At 55.7% G+C, this 18,830-nt stretch overlaps 1 protein-coding gene across 4 annotated transcripts in view; it reads right to left on the minus strand.

Moving 5' to 3' along the window:
- ITGB4 (integrin subunit beta 4) overlaps positions 1 to 13,561 on the minus strand; it is a 32,372-nt gene extending 18,811 nt beyond the window's left edge. For 3 of the 4 annotated variants that reach the window (XM_024979798.2, XM_024979797.2, XM_024979796.2), the window contains exons 1-16: positions 13,353 to 13,561; positions 9,723 to 9,811; positions 8,661 to 8,743; positions 8,347 to 8,448; positions 8,002 to 8,206; positions 6,934 to 7,030; positions 6,575 to 6,746; positions 5,367 to 5,630; positions 5,003 to 5,092; positions 4,601 to 4,723; positions 3,975 to 4,139; positions 3,749 to 3,825; positions 2,331 to 2,533; positions 664 to 767; positions 462 to 560; positions 196 to 325 (exon numbers count right to left, since the gene is read on the minus strand). In XM_024979798.2, coding sequence (XP_024835566.1) covers positions 196 to 325; positions 462 to 560; positions 664 to 767; positions 2,331 to 2,533; positions 3,749 to 3,825; positions 3,975 to 4,139; positions 4,601 to 4,723; positions 5,003 to 5,092; positions 5,367 to 5,630; positions 6,575 to 6,746; positions 6,934 to 7,030; positions 8,002 to 8,206; positions 8,347 to 8,448; positions 8,661 to 8,743; positions 9,723 to 9,801 — 1,993 coding nt within the window. In that variant the 5' untranslated portion in view covers positions 9,802 to 9,811; positions 13,353 to 13,561. 4 annotated transcript variants of the gene reach the window in all.
- Positions 13,562 to 18,830: the final 5,269 nt, after the last annotated feature.

The following is an 18,830-nucleotide window of genomic DNA, read 5'->3' on the forward strand; positions in this document are numbered from 1 at the left end:
CCCCCCTTAGAGGTCTCCCACCCAGCTCTACAGCCCCCCTGATGAGCGACCCCCCTTAGAGGTCTCCCACCCAGCTCTACAGCCCCCCTGATGAGCGACCCCCCTTAGAGGTCTCCCACCCAGCTCTACAGCCCCCCTGATGAGCGACCCCGCTTAGGGGTCGCCCCTTGCCCAGTTCTCTTGCCTGCCCTGTACCTTTCTTGAGCTCATCCACCATCTTGACCTTGAAGCTGCACTCCTCGCACGTGCGCCCCTTCTTTTCACCGGTGCCCCAGGCCTGGCACTGCACGCAGGAGCGCAGGTCCTCACAGAGGCCCAGGTGGATCTGGGTGGGCAAAGAGGAGGGGCAGACGGGTACTGTGCTGGGTGGCCCCTGCCAGGCCCACTCCCACAACCTCACTGCCTGGGCAGCTCCCATGGCGATGGGTCCCCGTGCCCACACCCAGCGAGTGTGGCCTCACCGCCGAGTAGTTGATCTCGCAGACGGTGTCCGTGTAGAGCGACTGTTGGTTGCAGTGGCAGCGGCCGCACTCGCAGTGGCCACGCCCATTACAGAGACCCTGAGGCGAGAGGAGGCCCCCGTGAGCCAGCTGCGCCCCCATCCCTGTCTGCGAGGGGGCCCTGCCCACCGTCCCCCACTGCCTGCCTCAGGCCCTGGCCCACCCCGTTACTGTCGATGCAGGTGGCATTGCTGAGAGGACAGTCACAGCTCAGGCCTGTCCAGCCAGGCTCACACACGCACTGACCCATGGAGCAGCGTCCCCGGTCTGCAAAGAAGGGAAGGCGAGAGTGGAGAGGCACATTTGCACCTGCAGTCCAGGCTGCCCACCCGGCAGAGCTGCCTCGGGAGCTAGGATGTCTCCAGCCATGGGCAGAGCCATCTCTTCCTCTCTTTCCTGGCATTCCCTTCTTTCCATTTTTCCCCTCTCTATTCTGCCCTCTACCTTCCACTCTGCAGATGGAGTGATCACCCCAAAACACAAACCCAGTCACATGTCTCCCCTATTTAAGAACCTTTGATGAATCCTGGCCAATGCAATAAGGTAAGAAAAAGAAATAAAACATACGTATTAGAAAGTAAAAAACAAAAAACTGTCATTATTTGCCAGTATCAGAAGTGTCCCCAAATAGCAAGAAGAATCTATAGATAAGTTGCTAGGTTTCATAAGTTAGTTGAGCAAGGTGGCTGGATACAAAGTTAACATATAAAGAGAAAATGAAATTAAAACCTCCAATGACTCCCTTTGCTCAAAGGATAAAGTCCAATATCCTTGCTATTGACTGATTGCAGCCTGCAAGCCAAATCCAGCTCACCACCTGCTTTTGCAAAAGTGTTACTGAAACAGAGCCACACTCATTTGCTTCCGTGTTGCCTATAGCTGCTTTCTGCTACAAGGGCAGAGCTGAGCAGTAGTGACAGAAACGGTTTGGCTTACAAAACTGAAAACATTTAATGTCTGGCCCTTTAAGAAAAAGTGTGGACTAGACTAAAACTGGATACATCCTGGCCTGGAATCCAAACCTCTCACACTCTGGCCCTGCCTCCTTTCCAGCAGCATCTCCCTCCCTTCCTATCTCATGGCTCCACCTGTGCTAAATACCTGTCTTTCTCCAGACATCCTGGGTTCTCCCTTCATTTCTCTGAGTGCACTGTAGGGTAGGCAGGTAAAGAGAAAAGAAGGCAGATAAAAGCAAGAATGAAGGAAAGAGTAGACCCCCAGTGGCTAGAACACAGTTGGGATTTAATAAGTATTTGGTGAGTAGATTTTCATTCAATCTCCTCCATTTGCCCAGTCAGTCCTTCCACGTGGCCCCTGTGGGTTCTGTGGCCCTTGCCCAGTTCCAGAAGCTCTGGCCAGCCTATGGGCCCCTGGCCTGGACCCACACTGTGTTGGGCCCTGTGGGATGCATTACCCCAGGCCCTGCCTGCCAGAGATGTAGCACCTTCCAAGAGAGGAAAGATCACCATGCCTTATAGCACCAATCCCTGAGACCAAGCTGGGTAGTACCCACCCTGGTGGGATGGGAGAGTGGAGAAGAAGGTGGGCGTGGACTGGAGGACCTCAGGGGAGCCAGAGTCTTAAACATAAGAGTAATGTCATGCTGGTAGGGGCCTTGGGCATCAAGTTTTTGGAGGAGGAGAGAGGTCCAGGTTGGGGCTGGACTTGCGGGAGGCGCTCAGGGAATCTGGCCTGCACATGCGGATTCTGACTCCTGGTGTGGCTCTCCCAACTTGGGCTCTGATGGGAGAACCAGCGGGGCAGGGTGTGGGCTGGGCACCCAGGCCACCCCCAAAGCCCTGTACCACCCCACTTGGGTCAGCAGCTCACCATTGCAGAGGAACCCGGAGGTGCGGGGACACTGGAAGTTGTCGTATTCGCAGAACTGACCCTCGTAGCGGCCTTCGCCATAGCACACACAGTGGCCACACTGGCACTCGCCCCGCCCGGAGCACACCTTGTCCTCGCCCTCCCGCCGGCAGGGCTGCAGGTCGCTCTGGGAGCCGGTGGAGCAGTTACAGGTCTTGCCGCTCCTGCGGGAGGAGCCAGCCACTTCCCCACTGCCCAGCAAGAAGGCTGGGCCTTCACCATCCCGTTTTACAGATGAGGAAACTGAGGCTCTAAATGGGTCTAAGTTAAGCAGACAGCAGTGGTTGAACTGAACTCAAGCCTCAGTTCCCTGAGACCCTCCCTCTGTCCCTTCAAGTCACAACAAATCTGTTCAATGTCTTGAAGCTTGAAAAGCCCTTACTCTTACTATCACTCATTCGTGACTCACTTCTGCTCAGGGAATAGGGGCCCATGGCTCAAATGTGCTGTGTACTCAGTCGTGTCCGACTCTTTGTGCCCCCATGGACTGTAGCCCGCCAGGCTCCTCTGTCCATGGGATTTTTCCAGGCAAGAATACTGGAGTGGGTAGCCATTTCCTTCTCCAGGATGGCTCAGATAGTAAAGGTTCAAAAGGGATGGAGGGCAAAGTCAGCCTCCCGCTCTGCCCGACCCACAACACCCTGTCCTGATTCTTAAATGACTTTCCAGAGATAATCCGATATCAGTTCAGTTCAGTTCAGTCGCTCAGTCGTGTCCGACTCTTTGCGACCCCATGAATCGTGTCCGACTCTTTGCGACCCCATGAATCGCAGCACCCCAGGCCTCCCTGTCCATCACCAACTCCCGGAGCTCACTGAGACTCACGTCCATCGAGTCAGTGATGCCATCCAGCCATCTCATCCTCTGTTGTCCCCTTCTCCTCCTGCCCCCAATCCCTCCCAGCATCAGAGTCTTCTCCAATGAGTCAACTCTTCACATGAGGTGGCCAAAGTACTGGAGTTTCAGCTTTAGTGTCATTCCTTCCAAAGAAATCCCAGGGCTGATCTCCTTCAGAATGGACTGGTCCAGGTTTTTTTTCAAGAATTATCCAGGGTTTTTTTTGGGGGGTTGGGGGGTGTTGCACTGGATGGCTTGCAGGATCTTAAGTTTCTGGATCAGGGAATGAACCCACAGCTCCAGCCATGAGAACACTAAGTTCTAACCACTGGACCATCAGGGAATTCCCATATCCATGTTTTTCAAAGTTCTTTGAATTTAATCCAGCAACTGGATGTGCCCCTTTCTCAGCCTTTTCTATGCCTGGCTGCCACCCCCTCCTCAGCCTGCCTCCATGGTATGCCCAGCGTCAAGCACTTGCGGGCCCCTTCACTGGGAGCTGCTGGCATCCGGGGTGCTGGCTTCACCCCCACCACACTTACCAGCCCTCGTGGCACACACAGTGTCCGCACATGAAGTCCCCGTGGAAGTTGCAGCGAGATGACCGCTCCTCTTTTTGCTGGAATGAAATCATGGTGGGGTGGGTGGGGCAGAGGGGGAGATGCTTGCCGCCACACCCAAAAGGGAGCTCTGCTTTGTTACTCGGGTCCTCGGGCGGTCAGCTCAGCCTCTCCCTGCCCGCACACCCTTGGCGGGGCTGTGTCATACCAGCTCACAGGAGCACACGTCACAGATGACGCCCACGTCCATCCGGAGGCCGTTGGAGAAGGATGGCTTCAGATGGATGGTGCCCTTCTGGTCTGCCTCCAGAAGCTGACACACATGAGCCCCGTCCAGGTCCTCGATGGCCCGGAGCTGCACTTGGTATGTGCCCTGCAGGGACCCCGTCTTTAGTCGAGGCAGGCCTGGCTGGACCAGCCGGGATGGCAGTTCTACCTGAAAGTTCTTGGCCCTAAAGCTTCAGGAATGTGTCTGGCCCCTGGCTCCCAGCTCCCTGCCTGTCCTTCCTCAGGGCTCCCAACTCGCTCCTCCAGGCAGAGTCAGGACAACAAGAGCCCGACAGTAAGCAGGGCTGCCTTTGGCCCGCTCATTCAGCTGGGCAACCTGGGCTCCATGCTGACTGATCTCTGCTTTACAGCTGAGCACCAGCCAAGGGCAGTGCAGAGCTCAGTCAAGGGCGGTTCAGAGCTCAGCCAAGAGGCTGCTCCAGGGGGCTTCAAACCCAGGTCTGTCTGACTCGGGAGGCCATGCTCTGGATCTCTGTTTGGGTAGATCCCACCCCGCAGGGCGCTGTCCCCGTCCTCCCCTGTCTCGGGGCCCCCACGGAGGCATACCACTTCCCCTCGCCGGATGAAAAAGGACCCCGTGTCCGTCTTCTGGAACATCCTAGAGGTGACCTCTGTCCGCAGGCCTCGAGGACTGTCCAGGGCCCGAATGTCCAGGTTGGAGCGGATGCGCTAAAAGGGGGCAGGTTATTGATGACTTGGGAGGTGGGCCCAGACCCCCCCACCATGGCCTGGCTGCCTGAGCTGCAGTCTTATCTGCATGGAGGCCTGGGTGCTGGGGGGTCATGGGAGCAGAGCCTGCAGGAGCCTGGGACCAGGCCCGGGGGGCTCCTCAGAGACCACAGGAGACCCTTCTGCTCTTCCATCCTGTTTCCCAATCCTCTGTCATTCAGCCATCTCTCCCACCCGCCCCCGCCGCCCTCGGACCCTGGAGCCCGCACTGGCCCTCACGTTGAAGGCTTCCTGCAGCAGATCCACAATGTTGGACGAGTCCTCCTGCAGCACCCCCAGTGAAGAGACGGGGAAATATGACGACAGCCTCTGTGGGGGAGAAAGTCGGGCCCGGGGCTCAGCCTCTGATGAGCGTCATCACTCTGGATCGAGACAGGAGCTCTGGGGCTCACCCACTTTGCGGGTGGGGGACGCTCTCAGCTCCCGCCTGCTGGGGAGTGGGGTTGGAGGATGGGCACATGACCACCTCTTCCCACCAGGGCCCATCCGAAGTTTTCGGAAGGAAAGAAAGGAGGGTGGGGGTGGGTGTGTCTGAGAAGCTCCATGGGTCCCTCCCCCGGCCCAGGGAGGCCCAGCCCCTCACCTCATAGTAGCTATAGGAGTAGTTGGTGACGGCGAAGATGGGGATGATGTTGTGTTGGCCGAGCAGGCGCACCAGGGTGGGCACCGACGGGTAGTCCTGCATCTTGTACTGGGTGTAGGTGCCCGTGGGGTCCAGGTGGCATTCCTCGTCGTTACGCCTCATGATGCCGGCCAGCACGTTGGCCCCGTCGGCCTCGTAGTGGAAGGCTGACTCGGTGGAGAACACCAGCAAGTGGGTGCTGTCAGGGCGCCAGCCAATGTCACTCTGGGGAGAGCAAGAAGGGGGTGCCTGTGGAGCAGGCGGCCTGCTGACGGCAACGTCACAGCGCCGCACACCGCCACAGTGAAGGCGCACCCCAACGCTGCGCTCAGCAAGGACTCAGGATTCACAGCCTCCGTCAGCAACGCTCATGACAAACAGCGCTGGGAGGATGACCGGGGTTGGAAGGGGACACAGAAACCAGCCATGGGGAGCGGGAAACGGACGCAGGGACTGTGCCCACAGCGGGCACCATGCAAGATGGGAGCCAGTTTCAGCCAGCTGTCCCCTCAAGGCCTCAATCACTCTGCGAGCATCTCTCGACTGCATAGAAAAACGGACACCACACAACATTCAACAAAAGACTTAAAACAGGGACAGCAGCGCGTGGCCACTTGTTTGAGAAATACATAGGGTGGCTTTGGAAACCGTGTGTATAAAAGCAATAGGCGTGGGAAAAAAGGGCAGAACTATAACATGCACTGATTTCGACTACATAAGGGAGTGATGCACGCTGGCGGGGTAGCAAGCAGCTGGCTGTCTCTGTGGTGGTGGTGGAATTATGGGCAATTTCTGTTCTTTGTTTTCCAAATTGTCTATAACATCAGTGCATTATTTTTTAAATGAAAAAATTGATGCACACGTAAAAAGTGCCCTCCTCTAGCACAGCTGGAGATGGGTATTAGCAGGGAGCTTGGGCTCGGGGCACTTAAGATTCCAGAACGCCGAAGCTCAGGTCCGCCTTGGTGACCAAGACAAAACCAGGGTAAGACTGCTCAGGCCCCAACACCTCTAAACTTGGATTGGAATTGAGGGTCCCCCAGAGGGTCTGAGCTTGTCTGAGGGTATGGGGGCCCCAGCCTGGCACCAGAGCAGGCCAGTGGGCAGCTCTTGACCTTGTAGAGAAACACAGCCCTGGTCTAGGCCGGAAGGAGCCTCCCAACACTCACGGTGCACACGGCCGTCTGCAGGATGGCATCAAAACCTCCTTCCGGGGCATCCAGGTTGCCTGAGATGCGCTCCCCCTTCAGCTTATTCCGGAACTCCTCCACATCTTCCGTCAGGCTGATGACATTCTTGAAGGAGAAGGGGGGGTCGCTGTTGGGCCAGGGTTCCTTCAGCCTGGGAAGGTGGGAAGGGGAGTGTCAGGGAGAGAGAAAGTCAGGGAAGAAGACCCCCATGCCCTGCACCCAGTGTCCTTGCGGACCACCCCCTTGGCTCAGTGCAACCCCAAGATTTTCAAAGTGCCTGGGTGGAGAGGAGGCGGGCCACCTGGCCAGGACCACTGTCCACTCGGTCGATCACTCACTTCTCAGGCCTCATGTCTGTCTGAGGGACGCTGACTTTGTCCACGAACTTGCCAAATCCTATTGTGTAGTCACTGGTGAGCTGCCTCAGGACCTGAGCTGGGCATCAGTAGGAAAGACAGGGGACAGCTGAGGGTGGGACGAACGGAGAGAGTAGCAGGGAAGCAGACGCACTGCCACGTGTAAAAGAGAAGCCGGAGGGGATTCTCCATGTGGCTCAGGGACCTCAACCCCGGGCGGCTCTGTGACAGCCTCGACGGGTGGGATGGGTGGGAGGTGGAGGGGGCTTCAAGAGGGAGGGGGTCATATGTACACCCATGGCTGATTCATGTTGGTATATGGCGGAAACCAATGCAATATTGTAAAGCAATATCCTTCTATTAAAAATAAATAAACTTTTTAAAAACAAAAAGAAGGGGCAGCTGAGTCCCAAGAACCCCACATCTACATAGGTGTTGGGGGCTAGTTTGGGAAGGAGGAAGAGGAAGAATAACTTAATAACTTAACATCAATGCTCTGCATGTTTGGCATCAGTTCGTGCACACAGCAGCCCTGTCATTATTTACAGATGAAGGGAATGGGACTCAGGGGACCTAGAGTCATGCATGCAGCCAGTTGGAGGGGGTGGGTGGGGAGCTGGACCAGCCATCTGTTAAGCTCGGACTTAACAGCCTCATAGCAGCTGGGACCCTCCTTGTCAAGATCAGAAGAGGGCATTTCCTGGCGGTCCAATGGCTAGGACTCTGGGTTTCCACTGCAGGGGCAAGGGTTTGACCCCTGGTCAGGGTATTAAGATCCCACAAGCCACATGACACGGTGCAGCAAAAAAAACCAAAAAGGACCAGAGGGGGTCTGGGGCCCACCCAGTGGGGCCCTCCATCTGTACTGCTGAATGGTTATTGGGGGTCTGGCCAGGACTCTCCTCTGAGAATGGTGAGAAGGAGTTCTTGGGGTGCTCAGAAGTCCTGTCCTTCCTTGAGGAGTAGGTATAGCTAGCCTGAGCCCTGGCCTCCTGAGCAGCTGGGGGCGGGGGGCACCCTCTCCATGCCCCGCAGTCTTCCGCTCCATACCCAGATCTTGCCCCATCTTCTTGAGGTTGTCCAGATCATCAGACATGGAGTTGGAGAAGTCCATGAGGATATACAGGTCCATGGGGCTCTCCAGGGGCTCGAACACCTGCAGCTCGAAGTGCCGCTCCTCGCCCGGCCGCAGCCGCACCCGCAGCGCCTGGGGGGACACCTGGCTGCGGCGCAGCGTGGTGTCGATCTGCCTTTCCTGCGCCCAAGGGAGGGGACAGCTGGCTGGAGGGTCTCTCCAGATCTAATGGAGACCACTCAGCTCAGCCAGGGGACCCCATAGCACCCCATAAGCAGCCAGCCTTGAGTTTGCCTCCCCCGACCCCTGACCCCAGGCACCTCCGTGATCTCGAAGCTGCTCTCCATGACCACCACGCTCTCCAGCCGGCAGCCGGCAGCCAGCAGCTCGGCCTGGGTGTTACAGCGCCGTTCCTTGAACACCTGGCCAGAAGGAGACGGGGTCAGGGGGCAGTGCCGGTCCCCGCTGCTGTCCTAACCCCAGATTTACGCCCCTCGATTTTCCTGAACCCTTGCCCGTTCTCCCACGCCCACCTGGCCCGAGGCTGGGCCGAGGGTGTGGCAAGTGTGATTTGGCCAGAGCCCAGGGGTGGGTGCGCAGGCTGGGGAGGCGGCCGGGCTGGGCAGCAACACACCTCGTCCGTGCAGTAGGCGCAGTCCTTGTCCACGCGGATGCACTCGGTACAGCTCTTCACCTGGGCCTTCTTGCAGCGGTTCGCTGCGGAGCAGAGCGGGGTGGGCCCACTGAGATGGGTCTCACCCAGGGCCAAGCCCTTCCCTTAAGCATCCTCATTTGAAAGAGGTAGGGACTCTCTCCCAAGATACAGAGGGAGAAACAGAGGCCAATGGCTATGTGGTTAGCAACCTGCAGAGCCAGGTCTCAAACTGGGACTTTCCACCCAAGTCTGGAGGGAAGGAGGGTGGGGGCTGAGACGGAGGCGCTGGCCCATTTGCTGGCGGGGACACCCTAAGCAGCCCCACTGCCTGCTCCTCTGGGATTGTGTTTCGTTGATCAGTGTCCCTACTGCCCAGCCTATGCTCTGCACATGGTGAGTTTTTAATAAATAAAGGAGGTGAAACTTCAGTTTCCCCAGAGGTTGGGATACCCTCTGGTTTTGCTCAGTTAAAATCACAGTGAGGACCCGCTCGCGCTGGTGGGCGGGGCCCCTGGACTCAGGAAAAGGAGCGCTGTTAATGTTCAGCAGTGTCTCGGGCGAGGGCAGGGAAGCCCTGACTCGCAGCATTTACCGATCTCCAAAGTATAAACGTTCCCACCACGGACTGCTTTGAGCTGCCAGCCATGGCGTCCACGGACAGGCACTATTCTATCAGTAGGAGCCCTTTGCAGACTGCAGACACTCAGAGAGCCGGTGATGATCACCTCCCTCTCCTTCAAATTCCCATAAGACCTTTCAACTCCGCTGTCCAGGCCTCAGCACACCCTGCAAGCGCCTGCCTTCTCTGAGTGGATATCTTTTCCCTCCTTTAGACCAAGTCTCGTTGCGCTTCCCTTGGGCCACGCAGCTCAGGATCATGGCTCCGCAGCCCTTGAAGTGGGTGATGGCTGTTTGTTGAATGGCTGAGTGAGGGTCTGGGCAAGACAGAGAGCCTCCCCCCACACCCTGCTACCTTAAGGGCAGCGTCTTGAAAGTTGAGGCCCCGTCAAGAAGGGTGCTGCAGGGGTGTGTCCGACTCACCCATGTGCCCGGGGAAGCTGACGCTCAGCAGCGCTGCCAGCAGCAGCCTGGTCCACGGGCTGGGATGTGGCCCTGCCATCCTCCTCTTCCTGTAAAACACCCACAATTGACACACGATGCCTGACAACCCTGGTCCACGTGTCAGCTCAGTGGGTCCTCGTCAGAGCTCCACTGTTCCCACTGCACAGATGTACAGACTGAGGCTCTGAGAACTTTAGTGACGTTCTGAGGCCACTTGGCCTACAAGTGGTAGGGCCCAGGACCCCTGATCCCTCTTTTCCTCTGCCCCCTTCCTTGGCATCCCTAGAGCGGCCAGATGCCCTGTAGGCCTACGCCCTGCCAGGGAGGTCCCCACCCTCTCACCACTGAGGACTCTAGGCTCTGAGCTTGTCCCATTTGCTAGGCCTTTTGTACTGGGCTCCCCGGAGGGCAGACCAGGGATTTTTCCACCCTTGCCTTTCAGACCCCACTGGGTTGTGTCAGGCTTGGCAGGGACAGGGCCACCCTAGAGGGTCCTGGCCCGCTTACTTGCCCTTTGGTGATGGGATACAGCCCAGGAGGAGGGGGCCCTCCGCAGTATTTGGGGCCTGGGGAAGGGAGGACATGATTTGCTACTCAGCTAAGTTCTGTAATGGCTGCTTGGCCCATCAGAGGGCGTCCCCTCACCTGTGCCTGCCCGAGTTGAGTGGGGGGATCCTGAGCAGGTCACCCTTTCGAAAGTTAGCCTGGAGGGGGATTAAAAACCCCTGCAGCCCACTCATACACACACACACTGCCAGCCACCCCAGGACACCCCATCTGCCTTTGCTTCACTGTTTTTTTTTAAACGATTTATTTATTCATTGTTTTTGGCTGTGCTAGGTCTTCCTTGCTCCATGGGCTTCTCCTTAGTTGCGGTGCTCAGGGTTCTCCCTGCGGTGGGTTCTCTGCTTAGGGGTCCCGGGCTCTAAGGCACAGGCTCAATAGTGTGGCACACAGGCTCAGTTCCTCCTCGGCGTGTGGGATCTTCCCAGATCAGGGATCAAACCTGTGTCTCCTGCATTGGCAGTCAGATTCTTTTACCACTGATCCAGGGAAGGCCCCTTTGGTTCAACTATTAAACTATCTCAAGTCATTCGTGACCTTCTCAGTGACATCCCTGAGAACATTTCAAGATGGACAGCCTGCTGAAGAGAGGGGCTGGCCAGAGGCACCTGGCCTGGCAGAGCTGAGGGCAAGACTGACTGCCCCGGCCACTTTCTCCAGAGCCAGTCACCAAGCAGCCCAAGACTAGGCCATGCCTACTGGCCCTCATCCTTGGCTTGTGGGGCAGGCACACCCCAGGCTCTGGGGAGACCCGAGGGGCTGCAGGAGGGCATGCCTCCATCTCTCCGAGGCGGCCACCAGGAGCTCCAACACATCTGCAGGCGGTCAGCTGGGGAGGAGCCCGCCTCTAAGAAGGGCCTGGGGTAAGGGTGCCCCAAGCCAGCTGAGGAGGGCTGCTTCTTGGGGGGAAATGGTTTTCCTGCGGCCTTGGGGCACAGGCACCACACCCACAGGCTACACAATACTGGCTGCTTCCCCGGGCCTCCCTGGGGCACCATTACACATGCAGGTACAGGCACTTCCCAGCCGGGCTCTTACTCACTCTCCTGTGCCCACAGGCTGGGCACACAATGGGCAAGTGCCCAGCATGTCACGTACATAATTGCCATTTACTCTGCATAGGAACCAGTGGGGGAATGACTGCCTGATCCCCTTTGTCCAGATGAGATGGGGCAGTGCAGCAGCAGCCCCCCTGCCCCATTTAACCTTCACATTATATTCAGAGACTAAAACGGCAGCAATGCACACAGAGTGTTGTGTTTGACTCAACTTGTGTTTTTAAAAGTTTTTTTTTTTTTCTCTTTTAAGGCTGAATCTTGCAGCATGAGAAATTTTAGTTCCCCAAGCAGGAAATTAACCTGTGCCCCCTGCATTGGGAACACAGAGTCTTAACCACTGGGCCACCAGGGAACTGCCTAAAAAGCTTTTTTGTTTTTGGCCACACCAAGTGACTTGTGGGACCTTGGTTCCCTGTGACCAGGGATTGAACCCAAGCCCGGACAGTGAGAGCACCGATTCCTATCCACTGGATCACCACTGCATGCATGCTCAGGCACGTCTGACTCTTTGCTACCCCACAGACTGCAGCCCGCCAGGCCCCGCTGTCTATGGGAGTTTTCCAGGCAAGAATACTGGAGTGGATTGCTATCTTCTCTTCCAGGGGATCTTCCTGACCCAGGGATCGAACCCGTGTCTCCTGCATTGGCAGGCGGACTCTTTACCACTTTGCCACCTGGGAAGCCCTGGACCACCAAGGGACTCCCTAAAAAGTTTTCAAAGTAGTCATTGGTGGGTGAAAAAATAAGATCTCACATAAGAGTTAGGACTGTGGGCTTCCTGGGAGACGTGACTGTGGCAGCATGGGCAGAGCCCTTGGGACACAAACTCTCCAGGCTACTCTGGGTCCCACCAGGCGCGGGGCCTTTTTATGTAGCAGCCGGACCCGGAAGTGAGTGCTTGCCACCCACTGTTATCACATAGCGGCACACCCAGTCTGGCAGGCTTGGGACATACATACTCTTGGACACATGCTATGGCCCACATAACATGGGCTCAGTGTTCTCCTGATACCTACCCCATGGGAGCCCCCGCTTGGCACGTCCGCACCCACCCTCCCTGGCTCTCTTCCCTCCTGCTTCCCTGTCCTCTGGCCCCTCTGCTGCTCTATCACCCGCAGATTCAAGGCCAAGGAGACAGACAGATACCCCTTCCCCACTGTCCCTCCTGCTCTCCTTTACCCGCTCAGCCCCCCGGGACAGAGACCCGCAGCCTTCACTTCCAGCTGTGGTCCGAGGCAACCACAACCCAGTCCAGCCTTGGGCTCAGGGTGTGGCCAGGCCACTGGGGAGAAGGAGCCCAGGAGGAGCCATCTAGAGGCCCCCACCTACAACGAGACAGGGCCACCCGGGGCTGAGGGGGTGGGGACGGCGGGGCTGGCCCTAGAGGAGGTCACAGTGGTGGGCCGTGAGGTCAGGAGGGCTTCCTGGAGGAAGGGTGTCCTGAGCTGACTTTGGGAGCAAGGCAGGCGTGTGCCCAACCAGGAGGAGAGGAGAGTCAGGGAGTCCCCAGACCCCAGATGGACGGTGGCACCACCCAGCTAAATCGGAGGGCTTCTGCCTCTAGGTGGCTGCTTCTTTTTGAACCCGAGAAGTGTCCAGCCCAGTAGGCCACCCGCCGGGACCCTGCCCACCACTTCTCCCAAGTGCCCACCCGACGCCCAGACCTCTCTCCCTGCTGCCCTCCTCCACCCAGAGGTCTGACAACCAAGCGCCTTCTCCAGCTCTGCCTGTTCCCTTTCCCCCGGGGGTCCCCTGGACACACCGGGGCAGGCTGGGCACCTGCCCTGGGCGGCCGGCCTTTAGGAAAGGAAGAGCTGGGAAAACAAAAGCCGCAGGTCCACCAATCAGCTCCCCGTGGGGCTGCCAGCGGCTGGGGTGCGCATTCCCTTTCCGCTTCTCCCCTCGGAGATCTCCTACAGCGCGCCCAGCCTCGGCGGCTCGGGGCCCTGGAGGGGCGGGCGGAGTGCGGGGGGATGGCTGGACCTACCTTGGGGCTGACTTGCGCCCTCCCCGCGCTGGGCTCCGCTCGGCGGCTCCAGATGCGGCGCGCGGGCGAGCCGGGACCGTGCGGAGGGCGGGCTGCAGGGAGGGCGGGCGGCGGCGGGGAGGGGACCGCTTTATGGGGAGGGAGGCAGGTAGGAAGGAGGCGCTGGTGAATCAGGCCGGCCGCATTCCTGCGCGCGGCGCGCACCTGTCGGGGCAGGAGCCGGGCGCTGCCGCCTCTGGGCCCGCCCCCCGGAAAGGGCTGCGGCTCTCGCAGCGCCCTGCCCTGCTCCCCGACCCAGGGCGGCGGGGCCGGGGAGGAGCCACCCGCCTCTCTCCGGTCCAGCCCCGGGAGCGGAGCCTCCTTGCCCCTCCGGGCTTCAGGATCGAGGGCCGGGTTGCCCCCAGCTGGAGGCGGTCCCTCCTAGCCCCCTTCTGGGACCGCCGTCCCTCTCCTCCAGACCCTGGGCCGGGAGCCATCGCCCCTGCCCTGGGGAGCCACCAGGAGCCCCAGACACACAACCCGACAATCAACGCCGCGCACCCCCTCTCTGTGTGCCGGCACCTAGGACTAGCCCTGGGCTGCCCCAGGCCAGGTCTGCCTTCCCAGCATCTTCTTAGCCTCCCCAACTCCCCAGCGCACTCACCCCGTGTGCACAGAGGGAGCTCTGGGCAAGAACTGGTTCTCTGAGTGTCTGCAGACAAGCTAATTAAACCTTCTTAAAGCAAGAGTAATGCCCCTCAAGAGGAAGCACCCACCTGAGGTGGAGAGACACTCGAATGGTTACAGCTGTTCTTGACAAGCTGCTTCACAAATCTGAACTCCCCCCGTCCCCATCCTCTCTCAAGTGCTGCTGGTTAAGTGATTAAACTCTCTGGTGTTGTTCCATGACCTCAACTTGGTCTTTTTCTCTGGCCCCACCTTGCATAAATGCCCCCTCTCTCCCCCAACCAAGCAGCTTCAAGCCAGCATCTTTTGCAAACAGCGACTGGGGCTCTTTTACACCAGGCTGGTCCCTTTACTTGGGGTCTTCCCACCCTCACCCAGCCTGGTTTATCCTCCTTATCCTTGAGGGCCTTATGCTGATGTCACATGCTCCAAGGAGCCTCCTTGACCTCCCTGAACCCTGGACTGGGTTGTGTGCCCCTGGGGCATGTTTTTTTTTTTTTTTTGTCATTTGCCACACTAGTTTGAAATAATCTGTTTAGGGATCTCTTCCCTATTGCATGGTGAACCCCAAGGATGGACACTGTGTAGCACATCTTTTGATCCCCACCACCTAGCTCAGTGCCTCCACATAGCAGTTGCTCAATAAACGTGTAGTCAACCCAGAAGGGATCGTCACACGGCCTCCCTGAGCCTCAGCATTCTCATCTGTAAACAGACGCAAACACCGCCAGCTCTCAGAGTGACCCTAGGAACAGCTGGGATTGACTGAGGAGCCGCCAAGGACACCAAGGGCTCACTGCAACTGCGCAAGCCACAGGTCTCCCCTTTGCCACCTTGCCCAGTCATCTGAGATCTGCTCTGCATGGGCCAGGGGCTCAGAGGCTGGCTCCTGGAGTCGGGAGCTCTGCGGCAGAAACCCCAGTTTGGTTGGGGTACCCAGGTCATGCCCTAAGGATCTGAGCTACTCCAGCAGTCGCCCAGTCCACCCCGGGAAATACAGGCTCAGGGAGCAGCTGCCGGCACCATCCATCAGGGGTGTACCCCACAGTGGGGGCTGCTGATGCGCCCTCTGAGAGAAGGAGAGCCCGGCCCAGAGGCAGTAATACCACAGACCCCACTGAGCCCAGCAACCCCTTCCTCTCCTCATTCCAGACCCCTTTAAAAATGACTAATGGAGCGCTTCCCTGGTGCCTCAGTGGGAAAGAATCTGCCTGCCAATTTAGGAGACACGGGTTCCATCCCTGGTCCTGGAAGATCCCACATGCTGCAGAACAGCGAAGCCGGTGCACCGCAACTGATTGAGCCTGCGCTCTAGAGCCCAGGAGCCGCAACCACTGATGCCTGAGCACCCTAGAATCCATGGTCCGCAGCAGAGGCCTCTGATATGAGAAGCCCTCACACCGCAGCTAGAGAGTAGTCCCCACTCGCAGCATCTAGAGAAAAGCTCGCACAACGAAAACTTAGCACGGCCAAAAATAAATAAAATCATATATATAAAAAATGACTAGGGGGACTTCCCTGGTGATCCAGTGGTTAAGATGCAAGGGTCCAGTGCTTCAAATGCAAGGGGCACAGGTTCGATCTCTAGTTGGGAAACTAAGATCCTACATGCTGTGCATCACAATCCAAAAAAAAAAAAAAAAGACTAGGAGAGCAGGAGTTTGGCAGCAGTTGAGAGGTGAGATGTGCACCCTGAGAGGCCCTCAGAAGACAACTCATGAGGTCCCTCGGGTTTCTTCAAGTCTGGAATTTCATTACCCGGAACCTGAGTATAGACCTGGGTTGGGGGATGGTCCATGAATCATCTGAGATCACGTGTGAAACTCAAGGTGTATCTGACACGGGAATGTGGGTTTGCCAGGAAAAGGATCCTTTGATTACACTGAATTCCCAAATAGGTACTGGTCCCCAAAGGGTTAAGGAGCTTTGTACTACATATTACTTCTATATAAAAAAAAATAATAAGACAAAACCCCCTATTGTCTGATTCTGCAGCCTTAGGGCCAGAGTGAGTCTGGTATGTAGTGGGGTTTCCTTCTGCAGACTTTGCCAAAGAGCTGAGGTCCCTGAAACAGAGGTCCAGGAACCTCAGATGGCAGCTCCCACCTACCCACGCTCATTCCACAGCCTCAGGGAGGCCAGACTTGCTCCCTCATTAGTTCAATCATTTATTCATTGACAAGCATTTAACGGGCTCTTAAGCCAGGTGCCTGGGATCGCAGAGGAATGAGCCACACCACCTGCTTGCTTCATGGAGCTCACAGTTTAAACCATGGGCATCCGAGGTGGGCGGCGTATTCTCCAGGGATGCACCTACTTTTTGCTTGACCGTGTACATCAGTTACGGTACCCGTTTCTATAAAGAAACAACTTAAATGATAAATGGACAGTGGATATGTGACCAGAACAGTTTGGTGACCCTTCTAGAGACCTTGTATTAACCCCCACCACAGTTGACTGTTTAATCTTTCTTACTCTTAAAACAGTCTCTCCTCTCTCACCCCCAAACATTGACTTAAAAAAAATCATTTTATTTATAGATTTTTGGCTCTGCTGGGTGCTTGCTGGTGTTCGGGCTTTTCTTTCGCTGCAGGGAGCAGGGGTTACTCTCTCGTGGTCATGCAACTGTTTCCCATCGTGGTGGTTTCTCTTGCGGAGGGTGAGCGGGCTTAGGTAGTCGTGGTTCCCCGGCTCTAGAGCACAGGCTCAGCAGTTGTGGCAAACAGGCTTAGTTGCTCCTTGGCACATGGGATCTTCCTGGACCAGGGATCACACCTGTCCTCTGCATTGGCAGGTGGATTCTTAACCACTGAGCCACCAGGGAAGCCCTCCACTATTTTTTGCTTGACGATGTATGTCACTTACTGGACGAGTGGTACCCATTTCTATAAAGAGCTTAAATGATAAATGGACAGTGACTGTGTGACCAGAACAGTTTGGTGACCTGTCTAGAGACCTTATCTGGATTTGTCTGGTTACTTCCTCATGGTGTTATTTGACTTGATTTTTATCCTCCTGTAAACTGGAAGTTATGTCTAAAAGCCTGATTAGATTTACAGTTTCTCGTCAAGGATGGTCTTAGGAGATGCTGTGTTTTATCGGATGGCACAGGATGTTAGCTGCCTCACCATCTCTCTTAATTGTAAAAATGCATTTTCACTTTATGATTAAGAAGTAATTAAGAGGGGGTGATGGCGTTTTGTCATCCTGCCCTTTTCCCAACAAACTTTCACTAAACAGTTCTAGCATCCATTGTTGATCCTTGCTTGAATCAATTATTCTTTGGGGGTTGAAGAGTAGACTTTCTGTTTCTATATTTAATAAAAGGTATTCTTCAAATTAAAAAAAAAGGTTTCCTTCACCAACTGGGAATGAATTGTACACCTCCAAAATACAGGGTAAAATCTTTTCTTTTTGAGTTATAGAACTTTAAACAATTACTATTACATTACAAAACAACCCCAAAGATTTTTTTAAGTTGTAGTAAAAACATAAAAATTACATCATAATCAGTTATTTATTTAGGCTGTACTTCGTGGCTTGAAGAATCTTAGTTCTCTAACCAGGGATTGAACCCAGGCCAGGGCAGCGAAAGCACCAGACCACTGGACTGCCAGGGAATTCCCTTAACCAGTTTAAACGTATAGATCAACAGTGTTAACTATGTACACGTTGCTGGGAAACAGATTCCCAGAACTTTTTCATCTTGCAAACTGAAACTCTATACCCATTAAATGGCTCCTCACTCCCCCAACCCCTGGTTAACTATCATTCTATTTTCTGAATCAGTGATTTTGACCACTCTCAGTTCAGTTCATTTCAATCGCTCAGTTGTGTCTGACTCTTTGCGACCCCATGGACTATACAGCACTCCAGGCTTCCCTGTCCATCACCAACTCCTGGAGTTTGCTCAAACTCATGTCCATTGCGCCAGTGATGCCCTCCAACCATCTCATCCTCTGTCATCCCCTTCTCCTCCTGTCTTCAATCTTTCCCAGCATCAGGGTCTTTTCCAGTGAGTCAGTTCTTTCAGGTGGCGAAAGTATTGGAGTTTCAGCTTCAGCATCAGTCCTGCCAATGAATATTCAGGACTGATTTCCTTTAGGATGGACTGGTTGGATCTCCTTGCAGTCTAAGGGACTACTACTACTCTAGTGCCTCACCTGATTGGAATCACACAATCTGTCTTTTTGTGTTTGGCTTATTTCACTTAGTATAAAGCCCACAAGCTTCCTCTCTGTTGTAGCATGTGTCGGGGTTTTCTTCCCTTAAGGCTGAATAATATTTCATTGTATGTATAGACCACATTGTTTTTATCCATTCATCTGTCAATGGACATTGGGTAGCTTCCGCCTCTTCAGTTCAGTTCAGTTCAGTCGCTCAGTCGTGTCCGACTCTTTGCGACCCCATGAATCGCAGCACACCAGGCCTCCCTGTCCATCACCAACTCCTGGAGTTCACTCAGACTCATGTCCATCGAGTCGGTGATGCCATCCAGCCATCTCATCCTCTATCGTCCCCTTCTCCTCCTGCCCCCAATCCCTCCCAGCATCAGAGTCTTTTCCAATGAGTCAACTCTTCACATGAGGTGGCCAAAGTACTGGAGTTTCAGCTTTAGCATCATTCCTTCCAAAGAAATCCCAGGGCTGATTGTAAATTAAGCTGCTATGAACACGGGTGTGCAGTCATTATCTTCCAGACCCTGCTTTCAGTTTTATTGGATATAAACCCAGAAGTGATGGGCCGCGTGGTAGTAGTTCTATTTTAAATTTTAGAGGCCCACCAGACTGTTTTCCATAGCAATTGCATCAT

Source organism: Bos taurus, chromosome 19 (genome assembly GCF_002263795.3).
Source record: "Bos taurus isolate L1 Dominette 01449 registration number 42190680 breed Hereford chromosome 19, ARS-UCD2.0, whole genome shotgun sequence".
NCBI classification, from domain to species: domain Eukaryota; kingdom Metazoa; phylum Chordata; class Mammalia; order Artiodactyla; family Bovidae; genus Bos; species Bos taurus.